We start from the raw sequence: 12,669 nt of genomic DNA, 5'->3' as shown, positions 1-12,669 counted from the left end.
TCTTTGAAGTAGATTACATATAGATCTGTTTACTCCATTATGTTTTGTCTGGGTTTCGGATCTACTGCAAAGTCCTTTCTCTTAGCTCAGCTAACCTCTGATGCTTTTTGAATTTGCCAAAATTGAATAGCTCCTTCCTCTGCATCAATCTGCAAGCAGGAAAATCTGCAAATCTCCAGCAAATTAAATTTAGCTTGACTGCAGATTTTCAACACTGAAACATTTTCCCTGAATTTTTTATCAGTCTGTACACATTTCTGGCCAAAGATGCAACAGTGTTTCTTTAAGATATGAAAAACGTTACAGTGCACATTAACTTACATATCCTCTGGGGTTTGAAAAAAAATGTCTTGAAAGTATGAAAACTTGCACAAAATTAAACAAAACTGGGCACCTCTGGGGACTTTGTTTTTCAAAAGTACAATTTCACAAAACTATTACTCCTCATTTTATCCTGTTTGAAGGCAAAGCAATTAATTCAAAAGCTTGTAGGAATTAATTCAAAAGCTTGTAGGAATTAATTCAAAATTCAATGGCTTTGAAGCCATTGCTCTGCAGTGTTCCTAATGGCTCTATCTGGTCTCTTTTGCTGTTTAATGCAAGAGTTAAAACGTTTCGGTGCCTTTAGAATGTTAGTGTCATTCTATTTCTCTTTTCCTTCAAAATCAAAAGAAGCTGTTCCATTTCTCAATTTGTGTCTGACATTTGTAATGGATTGGATGGGAGTGAGCTAAATCCAGACATCCTGGTGGACAGATGATAGAAGGATTAATGAATTAAGAGTTAATGTACACAAAAAGGTCTTTATACTTGACCCAACGGCTCAAATTTGCAAGCTGGCTTTTTTTTTTCCAGGCCCTAATGCAAAAATCAGTCAACTAATAGTCAGGCATGTGTTTGCAGAGTTAAGCTTTGTCTGCTCACTGTGTCTGTTTCCAGAATTATCAGGATAGATTGGTGTGATACCTCATCTGGGCTATGATAGCTGACGCTGCCTTTGTAAATGTTTGGACATCTCTTTTGGTTTAGATCACTGCTGTCAGTCTGCTTGACTGGAGCCTTATAGTATGCTGGTTTGCTCTGTGGATATTGCGAGGCCTGCAATTAATGGATGATACACAATAATATGCATGAAATCAACCAAAAATCAAATAGTGAAAATGTTGGTTATAGTTCATGCACTGATTTTTCTGCCTATAAGAAGTATTTCTTCCGGCAGAAGAATGATTACAACTTTGTAGCAACTTTTGGAGAGAGCTGGAAAGCCACACCGAAAGCACTGAAGGCCACAACCAGAAACAGCATCCCAAGTTGTGTCCTCTCAAGTTACAGTGTATTAAATTAAACATGCTACTTACGATCTTTGAAGTAGATTACATATAGATCTGTTTACTCCATTATGTTTTGTCTGGGTTTCGGATCTACTGCAAAGTCCTTTCTCTTAGCTCAGCTAACCTCTGATGCTTTTTGAATTTGCCAAAATTGAATAGCTCCTTCCTCTGCATCAATCTGCAAGCAGGAAAAATCTGCAAATCTCCAGCAAATTAAACTTAGCTTGACTGCAGATTTTCAACACTGAAACATTTTCCCTGAATTTTTTATCAGTCTGTACACATTTCTGGCCAAAGATGCAACAGCGTTTCTTTAAGATATGAAAAACGTTACAGTGCACATTAACTTACATATCCTCTGGGGTTTGAAAAAAAATGTCTTGAAAGTATGAAAACTTGCACAAAATTAAACAAAACTGGGCACCTCTGGGGACTTTGTTTTTCAAAAGTACAATTTCACAAAACTATTACTCCTCATTTTATCCTGTTTGAAGGCAAAGCAATTAATTCAAGGTTTAGAAGTTAAGAAATTTTCCTTGAATCCTATTGGGGAACTAGACTTTGAAAAGTCATGTCTGATTACTTTCTAAAATCACTGATAGGCAGGATTACTGAATCTGGGCTTCAAAGATCCGGAAAATAAGTAAATGGTAACAAAGAAAAATAAGGACTCTTAATTCTTAGCTACCAGTTAAGATTATCCAGATTTTGCAGCCTGGATCCTAATGAGGATTGGCTCCAAACTACAGCATCCTAATTTTTTATTGCCGATTCCCATATTTATTTGTTAAATTTCCTCCAGAAGCTCAAAATGGCATTCGTATCATTTGAAAGAATGAAGTCCCAGTACAGATTCTGATTTGTCTTACCAGTTTGGGAAGAAAAATAAAGGAATTATCATCATCATCATCGGCAGTCTTCTTTGTAATGCTATTTCATTTTGAAATAAAACAGAACCTGGAAATCGCCATTATATTACTGATGGATCATGCTGAGTTTATTCATATCTTCAAGTAATTTGTTTTATTTCTGCTGCTTCTGAACTGGTCCTAATATGCAACAGTAGTTTTGAGAAATCCCAGCTGGGCTATGCATGAAAATTCATTACAGCTCATTACAGTAACAACTTGCCATTTCTATTAATTGCAACTAAGCTTCAAAGGCAACACTAAATCTATGCATGTTTATTTGGAAGTACACTAATCACATCAAAGGCTACTTCCGTGCAAGCGTTTTTTAAATGACAAGTTTTAATTTTTTTACTTTATTTTCAAGACTGGGGCGACTACATTATTGTGTTCTGGCTCAAAATAATACTCTAGGAAAACAAGCAGCTTATTTTTACATTCATCTATTATTTGATGGGGGGAGTGCTGCTGCTACTTTTTTTTTTACCCTTCTGGCTGCTTAGAGAGTTATTTCATAGTAATAATTTAAATTCAGATTATCTTTATTACAATCATTTAAAGTCCTAATTGTCCATGGAATTTGTAGATAGCACATCTGACATGCCACAGTACATGTGCTCAGGGGGAAATAAATTTCTAAATGACACCGCATATTTGTATATGCAATTGTTTTATTATTTTTTTTATAAAAATTACTCTAAAGACTGCATAACACAGGAATCTTTTAAAAAAGTTTTCACCACCAAGATCTCCATTGCTAGATTCCCACCCCCCCCAACGAGAAATTGTCAGTAACACAGCATCCCTCTGAATTGGGAGCTACACATTTTCGCCCACAGAATATGGATGAAACTGTTAAACAGCATATTGTTCAGTCTGAAGGCGCTTCCCAAGAGTCCACATCAGAAGAGTCTCAAATCGGCGAGGACTGGTTCCGAGTACATCAGAATGGCTTTGAGTTAGAAATTTGAAGAGCACGTTGGCTGCTGGCCATTTGTCCTTAGCATGCAACTAGAAGTTGTCTCCTGCTATTTGTGGGATTTTCAGGGTTTGTGCAGCTGCCAAGGGCTCCCTCTTCCCTTTGGCAAGTACAGAAGAAGGAAGCCAAGCAGTTCTCAAGCATTCCATTTTTTTTTCATCTGGACCTGAGTAATCTCATCAGTCAATGGTACCATTATAGGACCTGTTGAGCTTGTTGAATGTGAAGTCTAAACTATGTGAGGAAATGGGTTTGCGGTAAAGAGGATTTGTAGCCTTGAAAGGAAAGGAAAGGAAAATAATGAAACAGAATGTCTTCTTGGTAAAATTAAACTGTACACTCACACCAGTAAACATGATTTTTTTTCTTTTTATGACCCTTTAACCCCTTTATTATTCAGGGTGAAGTCAGGGCGACTGAATGGATACTGGCCGGATGCCCTTCCTGACGCCTATGTGGAGTTCATAGCATATATTTTCTCTTTGCACCCTGATAAACATCTGCCTCTGCTTAGTATTGAACTCTCGACCTTCTGAGTGGGAGGTGAGTGTCTTCACCTCTAGGCCATCGCACCCGCTCACACCAGTAAATACGATTAAAGATAGGCTATTCTGTCAGCCTTTCACACTGGTCTCCTGTAATATTTAAGAGCCCTGCTTTATTGATCAATAGCTTAATGATTCTTAAAAATCCTGTCCTTTAATGCCACTAAATTTGCACAAAGTAGCCAGACTATAAAATGGTTCACATACGGCCTCTCGCTGTCCTATTTGATTTGTCTAGTTTGCACTGGAAGAAATTTCTAATTTTATTGCTATATAAGGGGTTAATTGAAGAACTGTAATGTTTGAGAGATTTTGGGAGGATCTTGCTTTCTATCTTACAGTGACACATACAGTATAAACAACCTCACCAATCAGTAAAAGAGCACTGTGAATGTATAGTGAAAAACATTATGGTTAAATATCCAGTAAGAAAGAAAATGAGTTTTCTTTATAATGCTCAAATTAGTTTCACACAAAAACAAGTTATGAAAGATGGAATAATATAGTTTCTCATTCAAGGCAGGGAATGGAAACATGGTAACGTTATCTAACTGTTCAGTCATGGAATGCACTTTCAGAGGTGTTTCATTTTAGTCACAATTCTGGTGGAAATGTCATATAAGTGCACTCATCTACCCAGATCATATGGGATGAACTTTGAAGTGCTGGGCTGAAGATATGAGAAAATGTAATCCTTCAAAATTTTGAGCAAAAGATTTTTGTTTGGCTTCGCTTGCTTTGCTAAATACCTCTTTAAATAATTCACACGACTCTAATTTCTACCATCTTTCATCACACTATCTTGAATCCATTTATATCCAGGTAAAAAGATCGTGACAACAGACTGATGTACATTGTTATAATTGAAGATAGGAGCTGCTGTATATGTTAAAGAGGGCACTATAAAATACAATTCTCAAAAAGGGCCTGAATAACAAAATCTAATATGTTTTCTAAATACATTCTTTCCCTTTCCAAAAGTAGGACTTCTTGATTTGAGGTCATTCCTGAACAGCAAAACTTTCTTTCGTCTCCATATACTCAGCATTCCTTTTGTATTTCTTAACATTTCTGAACCACTGTGACTTTTTCTATTTCCTCTTTATTTTCCTAATTTAATACTCACCATTTCATATCTTGCCCGGGAACGCTCACTCTGGAATTTGGCAAATTCCCGTCTGTCGTGAATAGTAACCAACAGTTTCCAGATTGCCAAAAGGACAATGCCCAGAAGTACAATGCTGCCTACTACAGCGAGTAAGATCGTCATGACATCAGGGGCGGTACTACACTCTTAAGAAGAAGAAAGAGGGGAACATGATTCACTATTGTTGACAAGGGCAGTGTCTTCAAAACAGGCCTCACCAGATAATAACAGAATACATCAGCTCCTGAAATATGCATGAATCTAATTGGAAAATATTTGAATGTAACCATTTTCAAATTTTATTATCCATTTTTAGCATTAAAAGTAGGCCTCAGATTTAAGCAATAAGTCTGTTGCTTTAATTCAGTATCGTGGATTATGTTGATGCAAATTGAATTCATGAGATTCATGTGGAGGTGCTGGCTGTGCAAATGCCATTAAGCAGATGGGAAACTGTTTTTATCAGTAGCTCCCAAGTATGATCCCAAATCAGAGCAGCACATGTAACTTAAAAATGAAAATTTTATGCTGAGAGGTTTATGGGCACACAGCGCATGACTGATGGATGTAGGCTACACTCTTTTGTGTCAGAGACATCTCTTTTCAGGGAAGGTTATATGTGTAAGATAAATTTCTGAGAATTATCAGCTAAATTTAAGTGTAAACATTTTCCTTTAGAGCTAGCTACCATTGGATTAAGTGTAAATTTTATTTATTTCCAGGATTGCTCTATGTAACCAAATTGGATTCTGCTGAAAGTTCTAGCAATGCAAAAGGGACTCCTTAGACTGGTATTAAAGGAAAAGCTTTTTCACTACCAGGAATCTCGGGCACCACGTGCACTGTTTATATATTATTTATTTATCTGTTTATTAATAACATTTGTATTAACTATTTCATATATTTCTCAAGCTATACTTTTTCTTTTTTGCTAAGAATTTGTGAGATAATTTTTCACAGCAGATGGCAGCATTTAGCCAACTTTCATCTTGAAAAAACTAAGCAGGATCAGACTGGGTTAATTCTTGGATGGAAACCACCGGAAACACTCACCACTATAGACTAGATGTGAAGTAAAGGCCACAAGATGTTCACTTCTATATTATTGCAAAGAAGACAAGACAAACTCATCTATATAATCACCTTGAATCAAGTTTGACCCTAGGGAACACTGACTGCTTACATTTCGCTGTTCAAAATATGGAAATGAGAAAATAGTTTCTCATTGTTTCTTACTCCCGGCTGAAAATCCAGTTTACATCTGATCACACCTGACTTAACCAAAATGAATATTCAGTTACAAATGGACTGTCTCCAATGTTTTCCATTTAAATTGCTATTTTATACATTGGATTATCTAGATTCTTTTCAATCTGGTGATATTTAGCCTAGTTAGTATATGGAATGGGTGGAGCTTTTATCCAGTTGGTTAGATTTTGTCCCAAATGTTTTTTCTGGCAATAGTGCTTCCAAACTGGAGTGAGCTTATTTCAACAATCCATCTCAACAAATATAGTCTTTTCCCATTACTGTGATGTTGAAAATCCACGAGAGACCAATTTTATATAAGCTAGAAAATGTGAAAAAAATATTCTCCTCAAAAATCATTTTCAAAGCAACAGTGCAACTGTATAACATAGGTTTTAACTTACCTATCCTTTATCTGAATGTAGAAAGCTAATTTGACCATGCTATGTGTTAAAATAAGACAGCAGTTAAGATGCTGGGCTTGTTGGATGGAAAGCTGGCAGGCCAGGTTTGAGATTCCAACCAAGACAGAGTGAGCTCCAATCTTCACCCCAGCTCCTGCCAACCTAGCAGTTCAAAAGTATGAGTAGATAAATAGGTGCCTTGGTGGCGCAGTAGTAAGAGTGCAGTACTGCAGGCTACTTCTGCTGACTGCCAGCTGCCTGAAATTTGGCAGTTCAAATCTCACCAGGCTCAAGGTTGACTCAACCTTCCATCCTTCTGAGGTGGGTAAAATGAGAACCCAAATTGTTGGGGGCAATATGCTGACTCTGTAAACCGCTTAGAAAGGGCTATAAAGAACTGTAAAGCGGTATATAAGTGTAAGTGCTATTGCTATTGCGACCACTTTGGTGGGAAGGTAACAGTGTTCTGTGATGTCATGCTGGCCACATGACCGCAGAAATCTCTTTGGACAGCCCTGGCTCAATGGCCTTAAAATGGAGATGAGTCTGCAATGATTAGTGGAGTAAAATCTGCAGGGATTCCTTTATAGTTTACCTGTTACCCTTTACAAGGGTAAAGAGCTAAACTAATACAGATTTTAATGTCCCAATCTATAAAAGGGGAAAAGATACCCATGGGTGGGAATCCTTAAAAGAAATGTAATATATATACACTTGCCTTTCTGTCTAGAACTAATGGCTGGAATCCAAACAAAGACGGAATATGCTAAGATGCTCTTATTCAACAATAAATTAAAATGTAGATATAAGTTGTAGTGTCATGTTAATAATTTATTTTAGGTAGGTAAAAAACAGATAATGGTTGATTCTGCTCTATGCCACTGTACTATTGACTGAGATTACTTAGAACCTGTACTTTTCTTTATGATTTATCTACCTATAAAAAGTGCAAATCTTTGTGGACCTTTTTTGTAGCAGAGTCAGCACTAAGAAATGAGCTTGCTAACAAATATATTTGCAAAAAGCTCGAACTAATTGTGTGCAGCGACAATAAAGTTTGAGCCATAATGTTTGTCCTAGAAGCACTTGACTTATTAAATTAGCAGATTTCCACTGCTAATTTATATTTGATGATGAAGTTCTATGCCTTCATTTTAGGTCTAAATCAGTTTATTACTTCCAGATTGAAATCTTCCTAAAAGTAACACAAGCATGTTAAGACGTATGATATGACTTTGAAATTATTTTGTCATCCTAAGTACACATGACCACCATTCTGATGGACACCAGCTTTTCAAATGCTGGAATTAATAACCCAATTTCTCAATAAATTTTCTGAATTTTATCCTATGGATCTGTGGATCTAGGTTTTTCAAATGCCTCTGGTGTTACCGAAAGCCAACTTTCTCTTCAATATTTATATCACCCACTCTCTGTAAAAAATGGAGTAGAATTGATCCACATATATTTTTCTACTAATAAAAATTGTGTCCAAATCTGTGTCTTGCACCGTTCTAAGATACTTTCTTTGTTTTTAAATTCTCATTGCCTTGATGGTCTGAAGAGTTTACCTCAATAAGAAAAAGCAAGCAGATAAACAAATACCTGGTTCCTTGAGAATACTGATATTTGTCTTTCCATTGGTGAGTTCTGAGTATGTGAACTTCATCACACAATCCTTCACGGGATAAGCGCATAAGATTGAATTAGGGTCATCGGTTTCTGAAACAAGATTTTTAAAAACTCAAGTGGAATAAAGGGCATTAAGGCAATACATTGCAATATACTCAAATGCAAAACTCATGTTCCATGTTTGCGTTGTTGGCATGTATTCAGCGCGTCGCAATGTGTTTAAAATACCTGTTATTTTGGCCCTTGCAATTGAAGAATATGCTGGGATTCTCACGAGACTGGATTCCTTCAATATGAGAGGCTTATTATTAGTACATATGGAGCACATTATGGAAGTGTTCGCATGTCTAAAATTATACAAACTATTAACATAGAGAGTGTGCTGGATGAGATGTCCAACCCAACTGCTTTACTTCATGACTAATTCTATGGATAGACATCACTCAGGGAATGCAGAGGAAATGTTGACGTGGTTGTACTCTACTAAAACAGTAATTATTATGAGGTCCTGAAAGAAGGCCAAGGAAACCTGGCCTTTTGGAGTAATTTCTTTAGAGGAGGAAGTTTCATTTCCTTCTACAAATCTGCATAAAGGAAGTAATTGTCTAGAAATAGGTTTAATTTTACAGCCTATTTCTGGGCGTAGGGTGGTAAGTGAGGAGAATTACAATTTTGGATGATGTGTATTACAGAAATATATGATGTGAAAGTACTGTGGAGGGATCAGCAGACAGCATTAAACTAATCTGTTAATTAAAGCTTTTCAGAGATATGAGGTAGGTTGAGACAGGCAAGTGATACGTTTTCAGGTAGGTCTTTTTTTTATTATTACTACTTGCACAGACTTCAATCCTTTTAAAACTATTTAGCCCTTTGGGAAATAAAGACACCTGGCAGCCGTTTCTAGTTCTGACAAGAAAACATTAAGCACTGCTATTACTAAGTATATTATTATCTTAAAAATAAGACACACACTAGACAGGTTCCAAGAAAGAAAATTAAAATTAATTTTTAAAAAAATTCTAAAAAGCCAACACAAAAAGTTGCTCTGACCCCCACCAAACTATATAAAGGCAGGGATCTTGCTTCAATTACAGTTGCAGCTTATTTGCCAAGGGTGTTAAACTCGCGTTGTCATGTTATCGTCAAGTGACGTATCGTGACTTTTGCCCCCCTTTGCTAAAATGGGGGTGGGGTGGCCGGCATGCAACGCATCCGGCCCGCAGGCCGTGAGTTTGACACCTCTGATCTAAACAAAAAAGCAGAATTGAGGATATTAAAAGTATCTATAATGAGATTGTGAACAAATCCAGTAACTGTGCTCAAAGCATGGAGCAGACTCGAGGAGGCATCAGTTTTACAGGTAAAGTGGGGCTTAGCCTATATGGCTTGAATTGGATGACAAATAATTGACAATGCCATTATTTTACCATACATCCACAAAGTACCATTTGTCACCCAGGTTGCTGCATATCTGGGCAATCTTTATAAAAGAAAGAGGTCATTTAAATATTCTTCAGTATGTTGTGTCTGTTCCTATAGTGACCCCATGTTGAGGACTCATATTTTTCCCTGCTAATCTACACCAGGGGTCTCCAGAATTCTGGGAGTTGAAGTCCGCAAGTCTTAAAGTTGCCAAGATTGGAGACCCCGGATCTATACACTGGGTGAGCCTTTGCTACTTGACAAATAGGAGCCTGCAAGCAGACTGAACACATAAAGATTCAAACATCTCAATGAAATTATAAATTGATTGCTCCCACGGCACTTGGCACCGAACTCACTGCTTTTGAAGCTCAGTGGATCTTTGGCCAAGTTCTCATAGATTTCCTAAAGGAATCCTGCAGGATTCTAAGAGTTCTTGCAAAAACATGGAACTTTATGAACAATAGTGGATTCCCATTCAGTCTTAGTTCATACAAACTCAAACTGCAATGGAAATTCCATTGGGAATATATAGAGGGGAAAGTTGTATTTTAGGAAGGCAGAGCACAAAACAACCGTATTTGTAGAAGAGAACATTTGTAGCTGTGAAGTGCTTGGTGTTCTCTGAGCTTGGTTGTTTACCTGCAGATGTTTTCATTACCGAACTAGGTAACATCATCAATTGGGTAATGAAACATCTGCAAGAAAACAAACCAAGAGCATCAAAGACCCCTCACTGTCAGGAGAGGAAATATGCACCATGTGGTTCCCAATATAGTACCTAATAAATTAAGCCCTTTGAAACCACTGCAACTCTCACCCACAAAAGCAAATTCATTATTATGTGAACATTTTGCCAACAGATATAAGAAGCTACTCTATCCTTTATTAAATTATTATTAATTGTTATTACAAAAGAAGACATTTTTCTACACAGACGTATTGTAGATTTAAGCAGCAGTGGCTCTTCAGTCTTACTACCAAGGATCTTTTAAGATCAGTATGTGGACAATGTACATATAGTATTCAACTATCTACTTACAACCACTGATTATCTGCAGAAGGAGATTGGTAAACAAGCCCCACTTCATTCTCTCTGTGTTTTTTTAAATGCATAATATTTATAGAGTGGGTTACACAACAAAAGAATGTGGCATGGGTGGTTTAAATTTTATAAATTCTTGCAGGTAAATTAAGATCATTTTCCTCCTTTCTAATACCCAGAAACAAGATTAGCTACAAAACAAAACATGAAAAAATAGATGGTAAATATTTGATAAATTCAGCAAAGATTTTATCACAGGGCACAGGCACTTTCCAAGCCTAGATTCTGTTTATTTATATACTCTTGGGGCACTGTTGCATTTCCTTTGGTTTATGCAGAACTCTTGTTGCCTATAAAATCAAAAAGTTTTCAAAAGTTTTGGGTGCATTATTCTATAAATGTGCATTTAAAACACAATTGCCATAGCATGTAGATTTATATACCACTTCCTAGTGCTTTACAGCCTTCTCTAAGTGGTATACAAATCTGGGTGCTCGTTTTACTGACTTCAGAGGGATGGAAGTCAAACTTTGAGAATGTCAGGATTGAACTGCTGGCAGTGAGCAAAGTCAGCCTACAATACTGAATTTTAACCACTGTACCACCACAGTTCAAACGAAACAATAATGAAATGGGCAGAGTTTTGGCCAAGCGCTCTGTATCTTTCTGTGTAATGTTAACTGTGCCTCTCTTGTGGAATGCTATCACAAGTAGCATTCCAAATTAAACTGCAATTCATTAGCTGTAACTAGCCTATTTTTTCTTCTTCTCTTATTTCCTCATATAGTTCATCCAACTACAACTGTCCCCCCCAAAGCTGGTGCTTCCACCTCTAAGGACCAAACCAGAAGTGAAAAAAATGTTATACTGTATTTTTTATTCTGCCAGTAGGGCAGATAAGGAAATAATTCTGTAGATTTGGCCTTTGAACAATTTGCAATTTTCTCCTTGTACTGGAAGCCAGCACAATATTTAGTTAGGTTATCTTTGCAGAGCTTAAACATGTGAATTTAGAAAATAGCCTTAATCTAAAGACCATCGTTTAGGGTTATCTACATTCAGCTATTTGAAATTAAATTTAAAATTTGTTCACTTTTATATTTTCAGAAAAAGGAAGATTTCAGCTAGATGCTCCACGTAAAATCATTATTAAAATAGGCTGCCACAAAATTTCTACTGCACTTCTAGATGGAGAACGATATTTTTTTCAAAAGATTGAAAGCAGAATTGATATTAAAACCCTGTGTAAATAGCCAAAGGAATGTCAAACTCACCCTTGCCCTCAAAAGCGATAGAAACATATCTATCATAGATTAAAGAAAGAAAAGAGTATTGCAAAACATTTATATTAGCAAATACTCTTGCTTGTGTTATTGGAAGAGTGAAGACTGAGTCAAAGAAACAGAAGTCATACATGAATGAAGAGCAATGCTAAAATGGTCTCCACATCTGCATTAACAATAGATAAGAAAAAAGATGAGGCCATTCTTTTTAAAGACAATTGAGCTGAAATTTGAACATTCCCAAATATTAAAATATTTAAACTCAGTATTGGAATGGACTAAAAAGGTCATCTTAGCCTCACCTCTGTTTGGCTATCATCTGTGCACATCCACAAATGTCACCAAACAATCCAGAAAGGTGCTGGATTAAGGCAGTGGAACATAAATGAACACTAAGGGCCACTCAATTCAGAACTCTCTGCTTTGACAGTCTATAGCAAGCAAAGGTCTCTCAACATTCTGCAGTCCAATATTCAATTAGTTGGAAACATAAGAGACAACAGCCTCTTCCTGGCTCTCCCACCTGTCCTATGTGATCTGGCAAGAGGGTACCATCAGCCAAAGAGTGTTAGTTGGCCAAGCCCCATAAGTGTCTCTTCTGCCATGGTACCAGAGATGGTATTCAGCCGGTTCTGACAGGTTTTGGTGAACCAGTAGCGGAAATTTTGAGTAGTTCAGAGAACCAGCAAATACCACTTCTGGCTGGCCTCGCCCCCCCCCCC

General features: G+C 36.9%; 1 protein-coding gene across 1 annotated transcript in view; it reads right to left on the bottom strand.

The window, feature by feature from the left end:
- Positions 1-2,376: 2,376 nt before the first annotated feature.
- Positions 2,377-12,669, bottom strand: part of ITGB5 (integrin subunit beta 5) — an 85,696-nt gene continuing 75,403 nt past the window's right edge. Inside the window, exons 13-15 of the mRNA XM_058195105.1 lie at positions 8,168-8,284; positions 4,890-5,056; positions 2,377-3,493 (exon numbers count right to left, since the gene is read on the bottom strand). Of these exons, the coding sequence (XP_058051088.1) occupies positions 3,398-3,493; positions 4,890-5,056; positions 8,168-8,284 (380 nt within the window). The 3' untranslated portion in view covers positions 2,377-3,397. The remainder of the gene's footprint in view (positions 3,494-4,889; positions 5,057-8,167; positions 8,285-12,669) is intronic.

This window comes from Ahaetulla prasina, chromosome 1 (genome assembly GCF_028640845.1).
Source record: "Ahaetulla prasina isolate Xishuangbanna chromosome 1, ASM2864084v1, whole genome shotgun sequence".
Lineage (NCBI taxonomy): Eukaryota > Metazoa > Chordata > Lepidosauria > Squamata > Colubridae > Ahaetulla > Ahaetulla prasina.
The sequence above is the reverse complement of the archived record's forward strand: the minus strand, read 5'-3'. Positions and strand labels throughout refer to the sequence as shown.